At 32.4% G+C, this 27,149-nt stretch overlaps 2 protein-coding genes across 2 annotated transcripts in view; both read left to right on the forward strand.

Annotated features, from left to right (window-relative positions):
- Nucleotides 1-1,096: 1,096 nt before the first annotated feature.
- LOC130218505 (cytochrome c oxidase assembly factor 3 homolog, mitochondrial) lies at nucleotides 1,097-5,336 on the forward strand. The gene is given in 3 exon segments (XM_056450711.1): nucleotides 1,097-1,135; nucleotides 1,138-1,363; nucleotides 4,981-5,336. Coding segments are annotated over 3 exon segments (372 nt in total). The 3' UTR covers nucleotides 5,088-5,336.
- Nucleotides 5,337-16,502: 11,166 nt separating this feature from the next.
- wnk4b (WNK lysine deficient protein kinase 4b) overlaps nucleotides 16,503-27,149 on the forward strand; it is a 117,715-nt gene continuing 107,068 nt past the window's right edge. Inside the window, exon 1 of the mRNA XM_056453365.1 lies at nucleotides 16,503-17,469. Within this exon, the coding sequence (XP_056309340.1) occupies nucleotides 16,831-17,469 (639 nt within the window). The 5' untranslated portion in view covers nucleotides 16,503-16,830. The remainder of the gene's footprint in view (nucleotides 17,470-27,149) is intronic.

The following is a 27,149-nucleotide window of genomic DNA, read 5'->3' on the forward strand; positions in this document are numbered from 1 at the left end:
TATTTCTATTAATTGTATTTGTAAATTTGTAAATAGATATTGTTCAGTTACTTAAATATTGTCCGTCATTCATTGTTTTTTTAATCATTAAGGATTTATCGCACTGTTTAGTATTGAGGTGAGGGAATAAAGATGATCTCTTCTTCACATACAATAAATTATAGTACTCTGAGTAATTTTCTCAAAACAAACTTCATTTTTGTGTACTTTTTCATGAGGTCCTACAAGTAAACAATGCAGAGAAAAATGGTGAAAAATAATAATAGGATTAATAATTATTTATTACATAGGAAGTAACATCAAATAAAATAAATGCAACATTCTTGTTGAGGAGATTTTTTATTTCTCGAGCAAAAAAACAGTGGAAATATCTGCAGCATTTGGTGCACTGTTTTAGTGTTGGCAGAGACCCCCTTTTTGAATTGTAATGTCCATTTGGGAAAAAATACACAAGTCACAAGCAAATTATCTTTGCTTTAAAGAGAGCTCATATTGTAAATTATATGCAGATTAACAGATATTTTGATTTCCAAAGATCTTATTTGTAATTATTACAGAACTTAATAACAACTGTTAAACTGTTATTGTGTTAATGTTATTGTCTGTGCAAGCACATTCACATAGATAATACAGTAATACGTGTACCTACATAGCACTAAAACATGTTACAAATAATAATAATTGCGTTATATATTACACATTTTGTTTAAACGTTTTACTTTAACGTTTTTTTTTTTTTTGCCAGAAAACATTGCTAGAAAATTGTCCCAGAATGGTACAATAACACAGAAAATAAAAGCTGTAAATATCATAAATTAATGATATCTTTTGACACTAATTTTGATCAAATCCAACACTGAAATAATTGTTTGTTGGAGTATAATTTATGCCATAAAACCTGTTAATTTTCAGGAATCGCTTTAATAAAGTCAACAACCTTACTCACGTGACCAATGTTGCTACTTGCTAGAAAGTGCTCGTCTGCGTGCAGTGGGGTCCTCTGTACCTGCCGTTTCACCCAACCCAACAGCAGGTTGCGCTGTCTGAGCAAACAATAGGTCTGGTGTGCCTGCAGATTCACCCTAGGGGGCGGTATATGTGCAAACAATACAGAAAGGAAAGAAGAAGAAGAAGAAGAAGAAGAAGAAGAAGACGAAGAAGACGAACGTCACTGAACACGGAAGAAAAATGGAGGCGAAGACACAGGACGCGTGTTCAGCAGAGCCCAAGTCTCTGACACCATTACAGAAACAGATGCTTAAAAGACAGCAAGAGTTGGAATACTGGAAGTTGCACTCAAAACAAGTCCGAAGATGTAATTTAATCACGGGCCTGTCCATCGGAGCCTTTGTGGTGGGCCTCTGTATCCTTCAAGAGTTTCATAACATGACCTCAAATGCTTTGATTTCAACAGTGGCACTCACTGCAGGTGAACAGATTCAACTTTTGAACTAATTGTTATTCGATAGTTTTCCTGTTGGATTGATTGAACGTTTTTCTTCTGTAATTCAGGTTTGCGCAATGTTATGTGCTCAATTGGCTTTGAACGTTGGATGAAGTCCGCTTTAAAATAGGTTTTTGTTTACATATTAGTCACGTTTAAACTACGTTTTTGTGTGTCTTTTTATCACTTAAAACTTAAGAAAATGGTGCGAATGGACTTTTTTTTCAGTTATTTTTGTAGAATAAAATGTAATTCGGCAAATAATCTGTGAACGCATTCCTCGTTAAAAACTTATAAAGTGTATATATAGTCTATTCATAAAATAAACCTCATTTAAAAATGTCTTTAAATTTACAATCTACAGACACAAATTGATAAATGGTGACAAGTGAAACAACGAAAAGCCAAAATCTCAAAACTGTCAGGCCCATGAAGAAAACCATAATGTTTTTGACTGCAGTATCTTGCCTTAAAATAAAATTTGAAAAAACTTAAGATGCAATCGATACAGGTACATTATTTATTATGTATATTTATAGTTTTCACTTTAAAAGTTGTCATGCTGGTATAATATAAGCACAATTTCTCTTCAGGGACCATAGTTGCTTTTAAAATAAAGTTACTATAGTAAAACTGGATTTAAAGACGGTGTAAGTGATAATTAACAACATTAACTCTGAAGACTATGATTAGAGTGATTAATTTTCATATAAGTACTAAAAGACAGGGATATTATCAGATGATTCTTTGAAATATATGGAAATAAATGTTTCTGACTGACTGCCATAGTCACAAACTATTATACTTGCATGGTAATCTAAGAAATGTTGAAGGGATTTTCAGCCCAAAATTAAATTTAGCTGTTAATTTGTCCTTGGGCAATCCAAGGTGTACTTGGCTTTTTTTTTTTTTTTAATTCAATAGATATTTTTGATGAAACTCATTTTTAGACATTCATAAAATGTTAAGTCAATGGCTAATGGCACTTAAAAAAGTAAAAAAAAAAACACAAAAAAAAAACATCAAAAACAACATGAATGCAAAACACTTATAAGTGTGTGTGTTTATATGTACACTTAAGTTTCTTATTCAAGGTATTGTTTGTTAAATCTGCACCTGAAAAACTACCTCAAAAGCATCACTATTTACATTAATTTCTCCCAAAATTGCCCAAAGCTGTATTATAAAAATGAAAAAAGGCCTAAGTTTGACAAATATCGAATATCTGATTCACAATGCATTTTGTGTAATCAAGCTTCATCTCAGTATTGTCAATAGTGTGCAGCACACACTTTAAAAATAAACATACTTTAACTGTGTGTGTATGTATGTGTGTGTGTGTATATATATATATATATATATATATATATATATATATATATATATATATATATATATATATATATATATATACACATAAACATACTTTAACTGTATGTGTATGTATATATGTATATGTGTATATATATATATATATATATATATATATATATATATATATATATATATATATATATATATATATACACACATATATATATATATATATATACACACATATATATATATACACATACATACATACATACACACGCACGCACACGCATACATATGCTTAGCATTTCGAGATTAGCTGATTGCAAGTGTTTACTGTTTGTGTTTTCAAATTCGTGATAATCATTCACAATTTAATGATAATGAAAATTAGAAGAGGTATTATTAACCATCAGAAAATGTACTGTGGTTTACCTTGAAACCAGTAATTGTAACTATCCTAGTATGCGTTATTAACGTTTCAGTTCAGTTCACCCGAAAATTACCATTTTCCCCAAACACTCACCAATATTTACAGATGGTTTGTGACTGGACATCAACGTTATGGAATCAGTCTGCCAAACGAATTTTCAATATTCACAGCTGAAGCACATGCTTTACTTTTAGCATTGGAACATAAAGAAAATGTCCAACAAAAGAACTCTCATTTTACAGACCCCAAATCATGCCTCAAGGTGATGGAATCTTCTAAAAACTATGATCCTTTGATTGAAAATATTTGAACCAAAGTTCACCATTTACAAAAACAGTTTTATCACATATTTTGCTGGGTTCCAGGACATGTTGGGCTTTCAGAAAATGAGTGAGCTGATGCAGCTGCTAAGGACGCTTTGAGTCAAGTGGTAAACAAATGCCAAATTCCTCCTTCAGAGAGGAGTGGGATGCATTGGAAAAGAATAAATTATATGAAATCCAACCTGTCCAAATCTAAACAGAATTTTAAGACTAGATTTGATCAAGTGATTTATTTTTTATTTTTTTATTTTTTTTACACCCGATGTCGTATTGGACGTACAATATTAACCCACGCCTTTTAAATTAAAGATGAAGACCCCAACACGTTTTACTGGACTGTCTTGCTTTTAATGATTCCAGAAGACTTTTTTTTCATGAAATGAACTCTCTTAAGGACATTTTAAACAAAGTGACACCAGAAAAAATGTCAGATTTCTTATGTGTTAACACTAAAAACATTTAAAAATCAAAATCTTATTTAATTTATGTATTCATTTGTTTGTTGTTTTAATTTGTATATTTATTATTAAAATGTTCTTGCCATGAAAATAGCCTTAGGTGCTGACGTGGCATTAATTAAAAAATACAATACCATTTTCCCCATCATTTACTCAGACGACTCTAGTGGTTCTAAACATTTGAGTTTCTTTTTTTTCCTGTTGAACACAAGTGAAGATATTTTGAAGTAGGGCTGCATAATACATGTTTATCCTTTCAACATCGACATTGCAATGTGCAAATCCTCAATTGTCACACTGCACAATTTACAATGTCAGCTTCAGTTCCAGTTTATTCATTTCTTAATTATATGAGTGTGTATGATTATATGTAAATAACATGAGTGTAATTTATAGCTGTAAGGCATATAATGTAAGCTATCAGAGCATTTAAATCATTTGTGTATAAGAAATAACATTTGTTGTTTGCAGTATTTTTTTTATGCAGTGAAGACTGTGCAGTGTTGTTTATTTTCATATGATCATTCAATTTATACTTAGATACAGTTAGATGAAATAGATAAAACGCTGCAGATTAACTGTTCTATGAAATCTTCTTAATCAATATTAAATTATGATATTTTTTTTTTAACTAAGCTATTCTAGTCCTCTCCTGAAATTATATTCACATCGCAATGAATAACACAGAAAAACAAAACGTTACAATGTCATTTTTCCAGCATCGTGCAGCTTTGTTTTGAAGAATGTTGAAAAATCATCCTTTGACATCAATAAAAGAACGAAACATATCATTGAAGTCAGTGGCTGCTGCTTTCCAACATTCTTCAGCACATCTTCCTTTGTATTTAACAGAAGAAAACAAATTTGGAGTTGAGGATGAGTAAATGATGACAGAATTGTCTATTTTTAGGTGAACTCTCCCTTTAATAATTAAAAATCAAGCAAGCAAATTATTAATATCATTGTGCCTTAATTGTAGTTGTGTGGCCTTAATCAACACATCATCAGTCGGCTACACCATCCTCTCAGTCAAACAAGAGAAAATCATAGACGAGATGGATGAAGAGGCAAAGACCTTCATCATGAAGGGTCCTCGGACAGGGGCAAACTCTTAAACTCTCCATTTCTCTTTGTGGAAGGACTCCCAGCATTGCAATTTTGGCAAGACAGTAAACATATGATGCTCTGTGGATCTATTAGCATCTGCTAGCACCTATTAGCACTGAGCACATTTCCCTCACATTATAAATATGCCTTGATGAACTTTGTACAATGATTTCAGTATAAAATTATTTATTTAAGTCATTGTCATTTCCTATGTTTGATGATAAGACCATTATATTAATAAAAATAATAATATAGAATTCGACAGGCTTCGTGTTTTGGCTGTTGGAGTTTGTTTCAGGTGTGTTTTCTGTCATCTTCCACTAGATGGAGGCATGTGAAGTCACTTTGAGAGCAGGTTAGTGTGTTTACTCTGTATTACTGTATGCAAGTAGATCTTGATAAACTTCCAGGACATACTGTGCGTCTTTGGTCACGTGTTGTTCAAGAACAGCACTAGTGCATACGTTGCTCATATATCGTCAAAGTATCAAGTTTCATTACATATTTGATGCTTTGATTATGTAACGATTTTATGTATATTTTGTTGTTGTTGCTGTGATGATTCGGTGTTACAGGCATGGCCATGTTATTATCTCAATATATTAAACAGGAAATAATATAAATATACTATCAAATAAACATTGTAATTTTTATTATTATTAGATTAAGGCTTTGTTTATATGAGCAAAGTAAAAGTGCTTGAATGAATTATTAAAATGAAATCATTATTATTATTATTAGAAAAGGTGGACTTGGCAATGCTTTTATTCAGAAATGTAGTGCAGATTTTACAAGAGTTTCATGTCGGACAATTTACATAACTTTCTATCAAATATTACACATGATATGTATACTTTTGAGTAGAAGAGTTTTAATTTATGTTTTTAAATATTTTGAATATAAACTTTGGTGCTAATATTACAATAAACTAAATTATAGTAGTTATTATTAATACTGTTATTGTTTTAACAATATTTTTTTAGTAAATATTGTTTAATTTTAAAATGTATTGTGTAATTCTTTGTTTAATTTTAACATTATAATAATGGTAATAGCTAAAATCATAATAATTATGATGATGATAATAATAATAATATATATAATATAATAGTAGTAATATGTAAAAGTCCTATATTTATTCAATCTAATAATCTCATCTCAATGTTATTGTAATAATAACAGTTGTTGATATTGTTTCACATAGGACAATTTACATAACTTTCTATCAAATATTACACGTATGTATACTTTTCAATATTAGAGGTTTAATTTTATATGGTTTTTTATATTTTGAAAATAAACGTTGGTTCTAATATCACAACAAACTAAATTATAGTAATACTTACTACTGTTTTTACTGTAACTAATAATAATAATATGTTTTAGTATTATACTATATTATTGTAACTAGTAATAACATTGAATGGTGGTGATGGTAATGTAAAAGTACCATATAATTTATTCAATCTAATAATCTCATAATAATGTAATAATAATGGTAGTTAATAATATTATTTTACATAGGACAGTTGTTTTTTTAATATATTTTGAATATAAACTTTGGTGCTAATATTGCAATAAACGAAATTATAGTAATTGTTATTAATATGGTTATTATTTCCGTAACTAATAATTTGTATATTATAATAATGGTAATAGCAATAATAATATTTTTGTATTATACTCCATTATATTAACTGATAATAACAATGAATGGTGATGATGATTGTAATGTAAAAGTACTATATTATTACCTTTTTCAAATGCCTTGGACTTACTTTTGCTGTTTATTCTGATGAATCTTTTACCCAAAGAGCTCCGACACATTAATTAAGCTACCCCTGAGCATTTTTTTTAATTGATTTTGGATTTTCATTATATTATTTATTCAATCTAATAATCGTAATCTTAATATCATTGTAATAATAATAGTTGTTAATATTATTATTTCACATATTACTATTTACATAACTTTTTATCAAATAATACACAACTAACATTGCAATAAATAAAATTATTAGTATTACTTTATAATATTATAATTTATAATTATAAATATTATAATTTATAATAATTTAATAATTTATATTATTATAATAATGATTGTGACAAATAATATTTTTGAATATTATACTGTAATAATCATATGAATAATATTAAATGATGATGATGAGTATAATAGTTGTGTAAAATTATTATTATTATTTGTGCTATACAATAATAATCTTAATTGCAATTAAATTATTATTGTCTTTAATGTTTTTTATTTGTTAAAATAATATATTTATTATCATTTATACTACTGCTACTTTACTATTAGTGCTAGGCAAAGATTAATTGCAATCCAAAATAAAAGACTGTATTGACATAAGATGTGTGTGTGTGTTTTATATAGACTGAAATAATAATAATACACACACACAGAATTAAAAACAAAACTATACAAAATCGATAATTTAACATTTGTATTGTATACATATTATATATAAATATAAATAAACATTCTCAAATGTATGCATGCCTGTGGGTATATGACATAATGAAAATATACAGTACACATACAAAAATTGTCAAAACAATTATTATTATGAAACAAGTGGCAAGATGGCAAGTGGAAATTTTATTTTATTTTTGAGGTGAGGCTTGATTATAACCTAGAAAATGCCAATATTGTAATTAGAAAAAAATGTATGAGTATGATAAATATAGTGATTACAGAGCTAAATAATCCACAGTGTTTATTCATTTCCCTTAGTAGACCCCCTGCAGGTTCCGAATTCATATTTTTTTCCACTCATTCTCAGCGCAGAGATAAATAGGGAGATAAAAAAAGCAGAAAGATGACGGAGAGGACTGTCACTATTTCTTGAGAATAGCACAACAATCGTCACATCTCTCACATGACTTACTAGTACGTGTTCTTAATATGAATTATGATTCGGCTGAAGTTTCATGTGAGGAGGGGGCGAGTAGCAGAGGCCCAGCTGCTCGCTTAAAAGCAATATGTTCGTACTGATAAGCATTCGCACATGCTGTACTGTATGTCTTTAAGTTTGTGTGTGTCACCTGCCTTGGGCTTCAACTCTGCTGAAAAATATCTGCACCACACAAGCTCATCTGGAGCTCCATCCTGGTCCACAATCATCTCTTCCTTATCATTTTTAGACACAGTATTTTGATAGAATGTTTGTGAAATATTCTGTCATTCTAGCTTTCCAGTGAAGTTCTCAAGACAAACACACACACACACACAGAGATGGCCTTCGGTGTTCTGATTCTGTTTTAGATCACGTTTTTAAAGCAGCCAAAATAATTCTGAAAGCTAGTTTTTAAAGTGATGCTCCGGTTAAAAGAGAAAAAAAAGTTAATCATTTATTTCACCTTAAAGACACTCATGTCTTGCCACAGGATGGCAATTTCCTGTAATATTTGCAGGAATGTAATATGAAGATTTTATGAAGCAGCAGCCATTTTAAAAGACAATGAAAACGAATCCCTGGGACAACAATGTTGGTTTAAGGATAGGTTCAATGTGTCACGTGTGTGTACATTCCTCACTGTATTCAAATGGCTCCGTTTTTACAGATCACAATGCAAGGCAGAAACAACATTTTAAAACTTGTCTACTTTGAGCTTGGTTTTTGCATGGCAAAATAATGTCAGTGTGAAATGAAGGTCAAAAGGTTTGTGTACAGACAACAAAGGTGTCCAAATAGTCATTCAGAAGAATTAGCAAAAGATTACTAAAGGTATTAAACATTCTAGTTAATTGGTTGTCTGTGTGATGACACTTTGTAATTACATTGATTCAACTTTAAGGTAATTAAGGTAGTAACTCATTTTTCATTAGTTGGGAAGTTTATTTTTTTGGTGGCAAATACACTTAAATTGTTAATTTTACTGTAAAGAATTAGTTTACCTGAATATAAAAATGACATTATTAATTATATACCCTCATGTCATTCCAAACCCCCTGGCACCTTTGTTCATCTTCAGAACACAAGCTAATTTTTTTTAGATTAAATCCAAGAGCTCTAACCCTCGATACATTGTATTGCCTGCAGTAAACGTGCACCAAGACTTGATGCTGTATAGCTGAATAAAGAAATTGTTTGGGTGCACAATATTGCTTTTATAGCTTTTTTTTGGACTTTAAGGACTTCAGGACTGTTGCTGTCTGTGTAGAATGAGGGAGATTTGATCTAAAATACCAAACCAAAATACATTGTTTTTCCAAGAAAAAACAATTCATCCTGAAATAATTGGTCATAAAATTATTTACAAAGAAATCCAAAAATGAATCCAAATTGCCTTTAACTTCAAGTCTAAAGAGAATTCATTTAGTAACTTGATAACAAATCTAATGTGTTATTTTATTTGGTGACCGAGAGAGCTTAAATGAAAAAAAAAACATCTTGATCAGTTTGATAACACACACTCTCAAATTCTCACACTCAGATGCTTTATTTTGGATGATTATACTTTCAAAAATAGGGACAGAAACTGCTCAGATTTCATTCAAATATTTCTGTATGTGTTTACAAAGTAAGAGACTTAAAATTTGAGGTGGCCCAATCCAAATTCTATTTATGTACCCTTACCCCTTCTGCTTCCCCTTCTCCTTGAAACCTAAAACCTTTACCTAAAATTTACTCGTAAGAACTGCGACTGCTGTAGTTATTCCAGTTAAGATCAGTGCTTTCAGTGATTTCCTGAAAATAAATATCATGTTATCAGAACAATATAATGCGGCAATTAGATCATAACTGCACTGTGCGTTTACACCATGTCCATATTCATCTATATAATCACACGAAAACAACATGAACATTATACCAGACACTGTAAAAAGGTCATTCCCAGCCACTAGACTTTTCTGACAGGGTATTCGAGTGACAGATGTGAAAGTACAGTATGTTTTTGGACTGCTATACACAAGTTTTTATTAGTGATTATAGATAGCGAAATGTAGCGGTTTTTATTTTAGTTTTTTTTATAGCATGAAGGTAAAATGCTGAAAAGAATGCCGTTGTGAATGTATTAAAACGTGTGATTGTTTGTTGTAAAAATTTGTATGACAAAATATACTAATTTGTGCATCTCCTTACTTCTGTGTGCAGCCATGATACCATTGTAGCTGGTTTATTCTTGGAAATTTTTATACCCCTTGGTTTCAAGTGTGGTCCTGAAAAATCTGTTTCAAGGGCTATCTAGCCCTTGCAATTAGCCCTACACCTTTAAGCTTCAAGGGGTAAGGACTAAGGGGTAGAATTGGGATTGGGCCTAACATGTTTAAGGCACATTATTAGAATTTTTGCCACTAGAGGGCACAAATTCACAACAAACAAAGCTGCAGTTTAATGTCGCTGTGACGGAGTATGGAATCATAGGAGTTGTCATCTTCATTACATGCTGCTGGTTTTCAAAATGTATTATTATTGTGGTATGGCAGAAAGCAGTTTAAGGGAAACGAGAGCGCTGAGAACCGAATGAGATACTTCTAGTTAAAATTGCTAATTTCTCTAGATTTGAGCAGGTTTCTAATCATTTGGAAGGATGTAGGTACATAAGTCAACAAATCATAACACTGTTTAGTGCTTTTTTTTATTAATAAAAAAAGTTTATATATATATATATATATATATATATATATATATATATATATATATATATATATATATATATATATATATATATAATATATAATATAAATAATAAAATATAATATAAATAAATTTTTACATTATTAAAAACCTTTCATCTAGTAAAAAGATACCATGAATGTCAAAGGTTAACCCAAAATGCGTATAAATACTTTTTAAGAGTGTATTATGAAAGTCATGTAAACAAGTGTTTTCACTAAACAACTAATATATGAGAGAATATTGATTGTATGCGACTTTTTCCTGTTGTTGGCCTTGAGTGTTCAGTGCTCCTGAGATCACACTTGTGTAAATGAACAAACACTGTTGTCAAGTCACCTGCCAGCCCACATAAAAACTCCCTGGTGGCCCGCTGGTAGAACAGCACGATTCAGAGCTAATCCTCCGAGTGTTTAAGCCAATAGAATCACACACAGTCGGAAACTAATGACCTGTGCTTGAGTAGCCAGAATCTCACGCTTCTGTGCGATCATAATCAGTCTATGTCCTTTTAATTGGTCATCAGCTCATTGCCAGGAGACTAAGCCATAATAACAAAGACACTGTCAGCAAGAGACTGCTCGAAATAAAGATAAATGGCATGGTGCAGAAAAAGTCACTAAAAATAAACGCTCTTTATTGGAATCTGCAGTTCTATGAAGAATCTCAAACATCCATATGCTATAAAAAAGTCAAGTTGACTTTACTTGATAAAGTGAGTAAACCTGTTGTAAATGTAAACTTGTATTCACTTAACTTTTTTATAATTACACTCATATTACACTGAAATTTGCTGTTTGTTCAAACTAATTTAAATTGAGCTGAAACGATGCAATTCTTGAGATTTGTTTTTTGGGGACAACCTAATTGTTTTTACGTTTAATCCACTTAAATTTGTAAAAAGTATTAGGTTAACTTAATTCCTCCATTTTCTCCCATCCAAATCAACTGTGTGGCAACTGAACTGTTTTATGTTCAATCTACTTAAATTTGTGAAATTTAAGTTTACTTAATTTCTTCATTTTCTTTCCCAACACACATCAATTGTGTGAAACCCAGCATTTATTACAGTGTATTGCATGTAGTTGCTTGCTTAATAATTTTAGGGCAACAGGTTTACTTGCTTTTTTGAACTAAACTAATCGGTTTAAAAGCAGCAGGTTTACTCACTTTTTTAATTTTTTTTTTTAAGTCAACTAATCGCTTTTTAGTGCCCAAAAGCTTCTTTATTACTGAAAACATTTAGATTGTTAAAATTTACTCTTAGAATTTAAATATTTCTCTTTTTTTCATTAAATGGTTATCTGAAATCACTATAAAAATCTTCACTCAAATCACATTTGCTGTTTGTTCAAACTAACTTTTTAAATTAAGCTGAAACAACACAATTCTTTAGTTTTTTAAGGAGGACATATTAAGTTTCATGTTCAATCCACTTAAATTGTAAGAACTAAAACGTTAACTTATTCCTTCATGTTGTCCCAACACAAATGGATTGTTTGGGACCCATCATTTTTCAGTGTTATTTTACAAACTTCATTATTAAGCAGAGATGGGAAGTAACAAAGTACAAATACTTTGTTACTGTACTTAAGTATATTTTTCTGGTATCAGTACTCCACTATTTATTTTTTGACAACTTTTTGACTTTTACTCCTTACATTTTTAAACCACAGTCGTTACTTTGTTTGGTGGCACGATCTATATTATTTGTCATTTTTCATTGTGTGCCTGCATGCTGCAGTGCGCGGCTTTTCAACCAAGGCTATCGAGAGGGGTCTGGCTGCAGACTCTGTGCAGATGCAATTTGAGCTGCAGCCAATGCTTTTTAATGTGCTCACCTACCCTAACCCTACCTCTCACAGTCACGTCACTAGCCCCATTGAGTGCATTGTGTCTGCAATTTCAGCTTGTATCATAAAGGCTGCATCCAGATACTATTGAGGCTATCACGCACAGTATGTACATTTGAAGTCAGAATTATTAGCACCCCTGTTTATTTTTTTTTCCCCAATTTCGGTTTAACGGAGAGATTATTTTCTAACACATTTCTAAACATAATAGTTTTAATAACTCATTTCTAATAACTGATTTATTTTATCTTTTCCATGATGACAGTAAATAATATTTGACTGGATATTCAAGACACTTCTATACAGCTTACAGTGACATTTAAAGGCTTAACTAGGTTAATTAGGTTATCTAGGCAGGTTATTGTAATTAGGCAAGTTATTGTATAACGAGGGTTTGTTCTTTAGACTATCAAAAAAAAAAAAATGAGCTGAAAGGGGCTAATAATTTTGACCTTTAAAATGGCTTTTAAAAAATTTCAAAAACTGCTTTTATTATAGCCAAAAAAAACAAATAAGACTTTCTCCAAAAGAAAAAATATTATCAGACATGCTGTGAAAATTTCCATACTCTGTTAAACATCATTTGGGAAATATTTTAAAAAAATCAAAAAGAAAAAAAAGGGAGGGGGGGGGGGTAATAATTCTGACTTCAACTAAGCTAGTTTATAAAGATTACTATAAGAAAGGCAATGATGCCTAAGTAGACCTGAAGTTTTTAACATGACCGAGGCTGCCCTGTTTACACTACAAGATGACGCATTTTGTTCAATCGGATCACAGGTAAACAAGAGAGATGCATTCCAGTTAAAAAGTATGCCACAATATAAATGCTTAAGGTTAGAGCCTTTTGTACACTTCCAATCATCTTGCATGGGACTTCTCTGGTCTTTTTATCTAATACTGTGGAAGAAGTGCTTTTTTGTAAATTCACTGGAGTCGCCATAGCAGAATGAACCGCCAATTATTCCAGCATATGTTTTACGCAGTGGATGCCCTTCCAGCCACAACCCAGTACTGGGAAACACCCATACACTCATTCTCACACACACACTACGGACAATTTTGTTTACCTATTCACCCATACCACATGTCTTTAGACTGGGGGAATCCAGATATTTACTCAACTAGTGAAACTAAAACGGTAGTAATGGGTACTTTTAACTTAAGTACATTTTTGAGGCCATAAAACTTTACTTTTACTTAAGTACAAAAGTGTAATCAGTACTTCAACTTCTACCAGTCATTTTAAACATGAGTCTGTACTTCTGCTTGAGTAAAGGATGTGTGTACTCTTGCCATCTCTGTTCTTAAGAATGTAGTTGGTGCAAATAGTAAGCCAAGCAGTTTATTTGTATTGCTATGTGATATATACATGCTGTATGTGAATGGGATAAAATTAAGTCACACGGACCCATTAAATATATTTGTAAGTGTCCTTCACTAAATATGTAAATGCCTTAGAGTGATATCGATGTGTATCAACATGTGGCACGTGCCGGAGCAACATCAACATGTTGGGTTTTTTATTACACCTGATGTCTATGTTTATGCAACTCTGAAATGACTCATCAGCTGATGGCCTATTATTAGATTTTGTTATGTATAGTCCACTTACTGTAACATGATCATAGGGTCATGATCACATTGAGGGAGGGATGACCTCTCCAATATTCGGATAAGCAGTGGAATCCTGAATATGTGATTATAAAACTAATGAAATACAGCAGGAAGGCATAGTTTTCAATGCCAAAAAAATGTTCAATGACATTTTTGAGCTTAGGCAATGCCTTGAATGTTATGAGGTATTTTAATTATTCAATATCATGGGAACTGCACTGAAATAATTTCATCAGTCAAGTGTAAAATAATTGAAGCCTGCTCACTCTTAAAAATCAAAAAAAGACATCAGCGAGATTGAGTGACAAGCAGTTTACTGGAGTAAAAAAGGCAAATGTTTGGGTTACATGTTGAACATTGCCAATGCCAAACAATAATGAAAAATGGGAGATATGTGTGGACTTTAAGTGCATTCACTTTTAAATGAGCTGGATTTGAAACTTATCTATTGCATATTTATTATGAAGCTGTTTCTTGAATATTTCAAAATTGCAGGGTTTCCTGAACTTAGTTGAACTTATCGATTCTGTAATAATCTTGACAAACCCAAAGTAATTTATGCAATGGACAAATAGCAAGCAGTTTCAACATGTATTCCTTTAAAGGTGACTAGATTACTCGATGTAAATTTATTTTTTTATTTTTATAGTTTTTTTCTGGGAACATATAACATGCGTATATACACATTTACATTCATTCCACACATGTATATAATGAACAGTTCAAGTCAAAATTATTAGCCCCGTTAATCTCCCCCCCCCCCCCCCCACCCATTTTGTTTAACAAAGAGAAGATTTTTTTTTCTAACACATCTCTAAACATATTAGTTTTAATAACTCATTTCTAATAACTGATTTATTTTATCTTTGCCATGATGACAGTAAATAATATTTTACTAGATATTCAAGACACTTCTATACAGCTCAAAGTGACATTTAAAGACTTAACTAGGTTAATTAGGTTAACTATGTATTTTTTTAAAGTTCTTTTTTAAATAGACATCTCACACAAAACTTGAAATGTCTTTGCCATTTACTCATGCTTAAGTAGTTTGAAACATTTATGAATGTCTTCTCTTGAACACAAAACAAGAAACTCTGAAGAATGCTGGAAACCAGCAGCCATTGACATCCATAGTATGAAATATGTAATTCAATGTCTCCTGCTTTCCAACATTCCTCTTCTTTCATAAAAGAAAAAAAGAAATTCATAAATGTTTAGAACAAGTGGATAATGACTAAATGATGAGAGAATTTTCCCATATGTGTGAACCATCCCAAGTAAAAACCTAGTAAAGTTCTTCAAAGATCTACATTTTCTTTCAGGTAAAGAAGATATTAGGAAAGCATTGCATTACTGTAGATGCGGAGATGCGGAATTTCGTTCTGCATTACAATTTTATTGTGATGTTTTGAATGACAAAATAAAGGAAACTGAAACTGAGCTTTATATACTATAGATGCTAATGAAATTTATTGCAAAAAACGTAGTGGCTTGTGAACCTAGCCTTTTGTTTAGTCATATTTAGGCCTGTCACAATATCTATTTTTTTGTTGTACGATATATTGCACCAAAATATATTGCTTACATACTATTTTATTCTTATATTTTCTTTGTAGTCATTTTAACACATTAATATTTAGGCATTGGAATCAAAATGTGAAAATGCATATCCTAAATAAATAATAATAAATGTTAACAATAAAAGTGCAAATTAAAACGTAGTAAAAGCTGCAATATCTGCTACCAGATCTATTTTCAGTCATCAGGCACCCACATAAAAATATACTACAATAACTTATAGTAAATACTACAGTGTTTTTTTTTTTTTTTTTTTTTTACCATACTGACACCTCCAATAGAGATCGAGATGTTGCACAATCAGCTAAAACGTTGCTAGGATTGGTTAAGTGTGGGCGATACATATTGTATCGCCAAAAGTGATTGAGATCATGTCCATATGCTGTGCGATAAGTTGATATATTGTTTATTGTGACATGCCTAGTCCTATTGTTTTATTGAATAAATTCTTCTAATTGAACAAAGTATCTTCTTCTAGGTATTTAATGGACCTAGAGAAAATGAAAGATACTTGAAGCTATCGGAATAATTACTATTTATTAAAGCAAACATTTTAAAAGTAACACATTTTCACAAAATAAACGTTTAAACGGCTTGCCATTACATTGACAACTGTATAATCCGTCAGAGAGGCAAGAGACTGCATTAAAGGCACTGCAGTTTGACTGTTAGTGGTCCCTGACAGATTAATTGCTTAGGTGTTTTTTCCAGAGGGAGGAGCAAAGCCGAGCAGAGCGTACAGACAGACACTTGCGTTTGGAAAGCAAAGCCACAGCATGCGCTCTGTGGAGACGGTCGAACGTCACACCAAGATATTAAGATAAATCAAATAACCGAATCAATATCCAGCAAATATCTGATCGATTAACATTTCTACAGAACGTTGACTTGCGTTCGCATTATTCCACAATCGCGTGGACATTATAAGAACATAGCCTACAATCAGCATTGAGCTCCTGGAGAAGTTCTGCTGTTATGGTCTGGAGGATTGTGTTAGGCTAAATTGTTATGTAGAAATACTGGACGTCTAATGCGCTAGATTACGCGCTGCATTTCTGATGTTAACTGCACCGATACCTGCTCCAATGTCTCAGGCTGAGGTTGACATGGCTGGTCTTGGCTTCTCGAAGTTGCCTGCAGGGTTTGACGCGGACTCGTTCTTCCCAGCGCGCCTGCCGCCGAGACGGAGGAGACACTCGGCAAACTCCAGGAGGAATGCCTACAGGTTCAACAAACTCCACACCATGGACGTGGAGCCCCAGGAGAGCGTCGCTCCTCTCACGAAAACACTTTCTTGGTCAGCCGACAACATTTTATCGGAAAACGCCAACGAGGAGAAAAAGACGCACTCTTCTCCTCCGATGTCACCTGTCTCTAGTTCACCCCCTGAGACGCAGGACTCGGACCCGCGACCGCTGGACAATTGGGCCGCCGAGGAGCCCAGCGCGCAGGAGGCTGATGCCAGCTCGGACTCGGACGATGAAAGCACCCAGAAGAAAGTGGTTTTGTCGAGAGCCCCATTTGAGAGCAAACGCGAGCAGGAGGAAAAGGAAGAGGTCGAGACTAAAGCTGTGGCGACTTCACCTGACGGAAGGTTTCTGAAATTTAACATTGAGATTGGAAGGGGGTCTTTTAAGACCGTCTACAAAGGCTTGGATACGGAGACCACTGTGGAAGTTGCTTGGTGTGAACTTCAGGTAAGAAGTTTAAAGAGCAGCTACTTTATTAGAGGTCACATTTTCTATCAGCGTTTGTCTAATTGAGTGCAGTCGCTTGAGGTTCTACTAAAATGTGTAATGGCGCCCCTAGCGAACAACGTTTTGTAAGGTGTCTATCTGCAATAACAGCTGTTTTCTTATCTATATCCTGACGCTAACGCGATTTTTACCCCAGATTGTAACTTTTGGATGCTGAATCGTTAATAAACTTATGTCATATATGTTGTATTTAAAACAATATAATGTATGACACAAGTCTTTTTTTTTTTTTGGAGGTCACTTAGTTCACCCCAAAAAAGGATGTTACTCACCATTTATTCACGTTCGTGTGTTTTATGAACTTTTTATGAGTTTATCTGGTAAGTTATGCGTGTGTTTGTACCCTAGTCAACATTGGAAGTAGATCAAAACCTTACTTTAAAGTCCTAAAAATATGGAACAAAACCCATTTTTGTTTTCCACAATTGATTTATGTTGGGACAACATAAACTAAGAAAACTTGTTAGTTTTTACAACTTTAAGTGGATTGAACAAAAAACAATTAAGTTGTCCCTCCAAAAAAACTCAAGAATTGTGTTGTTTCAGCTCAATTTAAATAAATAGTTTAAACAAACGGCACACCACTTTTTTGAGTGTAAGACAAGTTTAAAAATATATTTTGAAAAAAAAAGATTCAAAGATGATTCCTTAGATTTACTAAAAGTTTTAAGCAGTTGTAAACAATTTGTTTAGGCTGAATTTAAACAAATTAAGTTTAATATTACAAAATGTAATTTGTTTGTTTAAATTCAACACATATAAATTGTTTTTGAAATGTTGAATACTGTATTTCTTAAGAAAACTGGCAGCCATTCAAATTCATAGTAGTAAAACCTATAGCTATCTTGGAGTGGTGGAAAGAGTACTGAAAAATCATACCATTATTTTCTTAAAAATCCTGTGCAAGTAGAGAAAGTATCTGTTGTAAATGTTTCTCAAAGTATGAGTAAAAATAGACCTTTTTAAAAGTACTCGAGTAGTGAGTATTTCGCTGTAAAAAGCTGATGCATTTACATGTATTTTGTGGATGTGTGTAAACGTAACATTCTGCACACAACATCATAAGATGTTAATATTAGGTTAGATTTAGGTTGTGATGTCAAGTGACCAGAATTCAATGTCTAGCCAGCATCTAAAGACAACGTCATTTTGACGTCCAATAACGACATAAAATGACACATTTTTTACATCTTAAATCAACATCATGTTGAAGTAAAATACTGACATTTATTCATCAGGTTTGGCAACCAAAATCCAACATCTGATAGTGGTAACGTTCACACAACGTCAAGCTGTAACATCATTAGACGTTGAATTCTGACATCAATTCGATTTTCTTTTCCAAACAAAATGCAACGTCCCCACAATGTTGGGGTACAACTTCAATCTGACGTTATGTTGACGTTTTGTGCCTACTGGGTGTTTAAGGCCATTTCGGTCAACAAAGTAAACATCCGTCATCTTCTCATCAGTGACATGCATCTAAACAATCTCTGGGTCAATGCGTGTAAAGATTTTGGACCTCCTCTTTGACACTTTTAATGCTTCAGAATAATTTGCTGCAATAATAAATCGCCGATGTCTTAAGGTAGTTCATTATAATGCGATTTACTTATGTGCGATTTACTGATTTTTCTAATCCCCAATAGGCAAGAAAAATAAAGTAGTGACTACAGTTTGAAGGAAAGTAGTGGAGTAAAAGTACCGATGCTGCACTAAAAATGTACTCAAGGGAAAGTAAAAGTGCACATTTTTAAAACCATTTAGTAAATTACAATTCCTGAGAGGAACTACTCAGAGTTTTGAGTATTTGTAATTTGTTACTTTACACTACTGGAGGTCATTGACTTAAACATGTTTGAAACGAGGAGTGTGAGTAAAATGATGACAGAAATACCATTTTTTTGTGAATTCTCCCTTAGCATCCGCTGATTTTTTTTTAGCAATAATTGTATCAGTGCAGAGATGTGTGATGGATCACTTTATCTCTAGTCAACAGGCTAGTAAGTGAAATTGCAGTGTTTTTAGGAGTGGGTCTGGTCTTATGATCATGATACAGTGTTGATAGGAAAGAATGCAATTAAAATAAGAATGAACTGAACTAAAGATAGCATTTAGATTGTCATTGTGTCATACAATGATGCAGTCAGCCGATATCTCAACTCTCCCTATGATGAATGGATGAGGTCAAAGAGGAAATGCAGTGTAATGCAGCTTTTTTCATACATTAGAATGTGTCTTGTTTTTTAGTCATTCGGTGTAACAATTTATGTACATAAATCTCTTGTCAGGCACATTTAAAACAAGAATATTTAAAGATTTTAAAAGCAAAGGCATAAAGTACAAATTGGATTTTACTTAATTGTCAGCAAAAATTTGTGATTCATAAAAAATTGAACACAATTTAGTATGATCACAGTTACAGTTGAAGGCAAAATTATAAGCCTATTATAATTCTTTTTCAAATATTTCCTAAGAACATTTTTAAACGTATCATAAACGTGTGTGTGTGTGTGTATATAGTTTTAATTTTTATTAACTAATTTCTAATAAAGTTCTTAGCATATATGAAGTACACCCCTCACAAATCTACATTTTAAAATCAGATTTTTAATAGGAAGTTATACAATATTAGAATAGTGCATATACATTAGATTAGTCAGCACGGAGGCCAAATCTGGAGCATATCTAACAAAATAACTTGCGATAACAGTCCAAAAACTAGTACATCCAAATTTAAATGTTATAGAAAAATGTTAAATACAAATTTAAAAAGGAGGAAAAATCAAGAGAAGCTAAACAATTGAAAATTTAGTTGAAATTTTGTAGGTTGTAATTTTTTTGGCAATATTTTACTTGAATTTAATTGTATTATCTCTCAATTCCTAATATGTTTGATGACTAAAATACTATTTTACTAAATATATCGGTTTAATAAACCTGTTTTGTTTAAATGCACAATAGTACATTGCCTATATTCACTGAGAAATTGATAAAAATACTCATTTTCGAAATGGGGTGTACTCAATTATGCTGAGCATTGTAACCACACTATTGTATTTGCCACAATAGTAGAATATTCTTCTATTTATTTAGCAAGATACTAGCTTTTAGCTTAAAGGTTAATTGGGTTGAATAATAAAAATAATAATTTCTTTAGAGGGCTAATAATACTGACCCAATTTTATTATTATTAAAAACTGCTTGTATTTCAGCCAAACTATAATAAATACAACTTTCCTCAGAAGAAAACGTATTAAAGGAAACGATGTGAAAATTTCCCTGATTTATTAAATATATTAAAAAAAATTTAATTACAATTCTTACAATTTCAATTCTTCAACAACTTCAATTCTTACAATTCAAAAGATTTACAATTACCAGGTAGGCTAATAATTTTGCGATCAATAGTACGTTGTTTCTATTAAGATGATGAGTAAATTAGTGCTGAGCAATTAATTGAAAAGTAATGGATTTTAGATTCTGAATGTTGATTTCGATTGAATTTTTTCAATTTATTTCCCTACCGTGTGTTTAGTCACGTGACTCCACTCTGTTAAGGCTGAAATATACTTATTATTTTATGATTTATACATTTTATATTATTATAATATTATATTTCTGTATGTGTACAGTCCAGCGCAGCCTTCGCATACCCACGCACCTCTCAGAAAAATGAGCTTACACGTCACAACAACATGGAGCAAGCTTTGTCATTAGTCAGTTTTTTCAGTTGTTTAGCATTGACGTTCAATAAATAATCATACATAGTAGTGTTTAGTGCGTGTTTACTTTAATTATTTTAAAATCAAGTAATGCACCCTTCATTCAAAAATCTCTTACTTGTAATATGTGAGCATATATATACTGTACAAAGCTTGTCAGTGAGCTATGAGGGCAAAGACATAAATAAATAAAATGATCGCTCATTAATCGTAATCGAGTCAAAATGTTCAATTAATCGAGATTTTGATTTTAGGCCAAATCGCCCAGCCCTAGACTAAATATTATTTCACATAAAAACAGTCAAAACTAAAGCAGACAACTTGGATTTAATATGCTATATATATTCACTGTTGCTTATTTTATTTAATTAGGACACCATTTGATTTGTCATTGATCAGTGAATGTATATGTGATCTTTGCACTATTAGTTATCAGATTTTCTCTGCATGTTTTCTTCTCTGATGCACAAAAATCATTACCTTACAAGACAGATGATTGCAGTTTAAATTCAGTGTTGGTCTTCAGATGTCATTTTGCTTAAGAGGAAAATTCTTAGGCTGATTAATGTTTGAGTCTCAAGGTTATGTCATATTGCTCATTTCATTGTTAAAAGGGGTTTTCTCATTTTCCCTTCAGGCATTTTTTAAGTAAGTTTGAACTTTCCTCTAGTTTAATACCTTTTTGTGTGTGTGTGTTGTCAACACAGTTTATAATTCGGATAGTTCAGACTCTAAGTAAGCTTATTAGTTCATAAGCAGCACAGAGCTTAATACAGTATAAATCATGTGGATGAAATCTGCTGGATGTTATTTTTGTCTTTACAATCAACCTAAATTGAGTTTCTAACAAATATTAAATTTGACTTTTTTTTTTTGATAATTATGTTGTAGTATTGAATCCAAAACATGTACTTCTTTATTGATGCCCTTATGTTCTTTATTAGCGTTTTGCTTTAGTGTGTTACAAACTTTGTTTTCTTCACTTCTGAAAGCTCCTCCAAGCAGCGTGGGCTGTTATGTCAATAAGCCCACATAAACTGAGTAATGAGCACCAGACAAGATATTCTATCAGGCTTCCTTATGGTGTAATATGCAAGATGTCAGATGCAGGGTACTTGCTGGGGTCATATTAGTCATTAAAGGAAGAGTTCACCCAAAAATGAAAATTCTCTCAGAATTTACTTATCCACTTATTCCAAACTTTGAATTTCTTTCTTATGTTGAACACAAAGTAAGATATGCTGAAGAATGTTTTAAAAAAAAACAGCCATCAGCTTTAACAGTATTTTTTGTATCTACCATGTATGTCAAAGGCTGCTTTTTTCCAACATTTTTTCAGAATATCACATCTATAACAGAAGAAAGAAATTCATAAAAACGTTGAGTGATTAAATGGTGAGGAATTTTTTATTTTTGTGTAAACTGCCCCTGTAAGTTAATTAAAAAGACAAAACAAAACTTAAATACACTGTAAAAAATGCAGAGTTCAACACAATTCTTTCATGTCATCCCAACACAAATTGATTTAAAAGTTAACTCAATGGTTTTCACAATTTAAAGTTGATTGAACATAAGACAATTAAGCTGCCCCTCTAAAACAAACTCAAGAATTGTGTTGTTTCAGCTCATTTTAAATTAGTTTGAACAGGCAACATTTTTTAGAGTGTAAGTTATGCCACAAATCTGATTTAAATCTGATTATATAAATAAACAATTAGTCTACATGTGTTTTACATGGTTGTCAATGGGTTGCAGGTCTGTTCTGATTGAGTGCTGAATGCAAATGTTATTATAAGACTTCTGAAACCATACAATCACATATATATATATATATATATATATATATATATATATATATATATATATATATATATATATATATATATATATATATATATATATAAAGCAAATGAATATAAATCTACTTTTTTACTGGAATTTTTATTTTCTATATTGTTTGTTTTTGATGTTAAATGTCTAAACTCTGTTTTACTGTAGGTAAGGTATCACCAGAACAGGTTAAGTGAATTATCCCCATCCTTGATCAAGTTATGCCTCTGAGAGAAACCCTTTATATGGGTTTTTAATCAATGTGATGACATTTAAGTTATGTTAATTATCATTATTTTCTAGAAAGTTAAGAGGACAGGGTACAGTGGTGTACCTTGTAGTCAAGGCCACTGAACATTAAGGCAGACAAAGAAAGAATAAAAGTAATACCGGGTTCAGACTGCATAGTATTTTTGTCTGTTGTGATAGTTTTTGTGTCCGATTATGTTTTGACTTCTACATTTTTGTTGTGTCTTGGACAGGAAACATGTCAGACTGCATCATACTTCTCAACCAATCATCGCTTTCTGCTTTAACAGCAACTTCTCCCACTTTATATTAAGTGGCCTTAACTATTAAAATGCATTAAAGAATAAGTTCTTACATTGCAGTGTAAGTTAAGGTTTAAGGAATGGGTCAACAATGTGATTACAAATTTAATTGCAGAAATTAGTCACAGATGTAATTACATGCGGATATTTAAAATACAAGTACAATATAAAAACATGTATGCACAAAATCAGTGAATTGAACCAGATGATTCATTCAAATGTAAGTACATAGCAATTATGGCCACTTAAAATAAACAGGCCACAAACAATCACTACAGAAGAGGTGTTTTGTAGTGGTTGTTTTGTCATTTCAATTGCTTAATTCTGCATTGCAGTGCCAGTAGCATTACCTTCCTTGCTTTCACAGTGATTGAAAACTGCCGTGTATACTGTAGAACTTCTGTGCTCAACATCTTAGATGTGAAGAGAAACTGTTGTGATGAAAAGAGAAAAAATTGTAAACATGTTAGTCTTAATGTCAGGATGTTGTAATGCATCAAAGAGGTGTTGTCGGCTGTTGCTGTATCTCATTATATGAGATAAAAACAACAATTATTATTATTATTATTTTTTGCAACTACTATAGTTTATGAATCACCACACAAAAATTTACTGACTGTTGATGCTGTGTTTTCTGAACCTGGCATAAAAGAACAGGGCTTTCTTGTAAGGATATTTTTTATAAACTGAAATGTAGCTAGTAGTGCTGGGCTGACATTAACTGCATTCAAAATAAAAGTTTTTGACATAACGTGTGGGTACATACATAAACACATACATAGAAACTACACAAAACAATTTTGTTGCATAGCTATTCAAATTTATATATCATTTGTATCATTTACATATATTTTATATCTAAATATAAATATTATATATATAAACATTCTCAAATACTTTCATATGTGTGTATTTATATACATAATAAATATACACAGCCCACAAAATTTATACTTTATCGAAACATACTTTTATTTTGGATGCAGTTAATTGTGATAATTTTTGCCCAGCAATAATAAAGAACATATACAGGGTGGGCCATTTATATGGATACACCTTAATAAAATGGGAATGATTGGTGATATTAACGTCCTGTTTGTGGCACGTTAGTATATGGGAGGGGGCAAACTTTTCCAGATGGGTGGTGACCATGGTGGCAATTTTAAAGTCAGCCATCTTGGATCCAACTTTTGTTTTTTCAATAGGAAGAGGGTCATGTGACACATCAAACTTATTGGGAATTTCACAAGAAAAACGATGGTGTGCTTGGTTTTAACGTAACTTTCTGTCATGAGCCCCTTCACATATACTAATGTGCCACAAACAGGACGTTAATATCACCAACCATTCCCATTTTATTAAGAATGTATACCTAGTTTGAAATCGAGATTTTTTCATCTGGTCACATTCTGTCATGTAAAGGAGTCATCCAGTAGCATCAACTTATTATAGAATTATTAAGAAATTGGGCAAAAATAATCTGCGTCACAGGATTTAACTGTCAGCCAATTAGTATCTCTTTCATTGAAAAAAGCTTGTATTGATTTTGTAGAAATTTCCACTCAGCTCCTGTGAGCAGTAAAACCATGTTTCCCCTGGACATGACAGTTGTCATGTCACACCACAATGTATGTTAGCAGCAAAGTCAAGCCATGTGGTAAAGAGTGAGTACTGGTGTTCAGCGCAAATAGAACAGGGCATCAGTTTACTGTCAGGTATTTGGTGTGTCATGTCGCCACATGCTAACATGCATTCAGCGTTGACACTGAAATTGCTGATTAAATTGTGTTCTATTGTTATTAGCTGCATCTAACCGTATCTACTATGGACATGGTTAAAAGCCCCACCTCTTCTATTTGCTTGGCAAAGTTCCACCATTGATATCTCAGTTATGCTGATATTGTTGTGTGCTGTGGAAGAGCAACTTGAAAAAAATTATTCAAACAGCAGACTCAGGCTACTGTACTGTATGTCTACACTGTAAAGATTGTGTTTTTTTTTTCTTCGTTTGCTCTTAAAGTTCTGCCATCATACAGATGTTGTTTCAAGAAATTAAAACTGTTTAATGCGTATGCCACACTTATATGGGGCACTGTAGCCAGAACCTGCAGGATACATTAAAATCACTTTTGACAAGGACGTTATCGTTTCCAAAAAGTTGTGTTTTGCCTGTCCACATGGCTACACACTAGGCAGCATTTTCCCACTCTGTTTCCTGTAATGGGTGGCACGGTGGCTCAGTCGTTAGCACTGTCGCCTCACAGCAAGAAGGTTGCTGGTTTGAGTCCTGGCTGGGCCAGTTGGCATTTATGAGTGCATGTATGAGTGCATGTGTAAATGCGAGAGTGTATGGGTGTTTCCCAGTACTGGGTTGTGGCTGAAAGGGCATCCACTGCATAAAACATATTCTGGAGTAGTTGGTGGTTCATTCCGCTGTGGCGACCCCTAATAAATAAGAGACTTGAGCCCTGCTCACGCTGTGAGATCTCAGCCAAAATTTTGTCATTTGAGACAAATTTGGGAAATCCTAAAAGATTGCTGAAATCCATGTTCACAGACAGTCGCTTGGTGTGCATTACGATCAGACTTTTCCTCAGATTAATTTTTGGCAGTGTCAGAAGATTTCAGACGCTTTCCAACACAGCTGACAACAGCTGCAATCAGCGGCAATCCAAGAACCACTAGGAGCTAAGAATTTGCGATCCATGCGACAATTCAAATGACCACAGGGAAATGTCGAAACAGTTTTTTTCTTCCTGATTTTATTATTGAGGCACGCTGTGTTACGTTTGCTGTGAGGAATCATTTCAGAACGCGGGATAGTGAAAGTGTCACGGGTGGATGACATCAAACTCTAGGGGAGTTTTCTTTCGTGTTTGGCGCAACCTCATTGTCATTCAGTCTGGCTTTACAACAGCTAAGATCTTACAGTGTAACATCGAAGCCATGTTCGTGCAGTCTGACATGCTACAATCGTTCAAAATTCTTAAAAAAATCGCACAGTGTGAGCCGGCCTTAAGTCGAAAGAAAATTAATGAGTTATTGTTTCCTGTAATCCAAAAAGATAACTTCAGTGCACAAACAATGCTAGTGTAGTGTGGACGAAAGCCCGAAACGATAATAAACATTTGCGTGTTGACGTGAACCAATTGTTGTGTAGACAGGGCTTAAGTATCAAATATTGGTTTGGCAGGCAGTTTGGCCATTTTTAATTATTTTAATACTTTTTTTGGATTTTTGTGTAAAATGTAGCAAAACCATTTGAAAGCACTATAAATCAAAATCCACTGTAGACTATTAAGTTCTGTGGGTGAGAAGCAGCCAGGTTTGTCTGTTGTTTCCAGTGTGGTTTATTCTATTTGCAGTATATTTCTCTATTTGCATGTTTAACAAACTTCCATTCATGTGTTGTCAAATAGAAGGTTTTCTCAGTTTGTTAGAGTTTTTCATATGTTTTTTTTAAACATGTAGCATGTTTGAGCTATTTCAAGGAAAATAGCTATAAAAAGGTAAC

The sequence above is a fragment of the Danio aesculapii genome, chromosome 3 (genome assembly GCF_903798145.1).
Source record: "Danio aesculapii chromosome 3, fDanAes4.1, whole genome shotgun sequence".
NCBI lineage: Eukaryota > Metazoa > Chordata > Actinopteri > Cypriniformes > Danionidae > Danio > Danio aesculapii.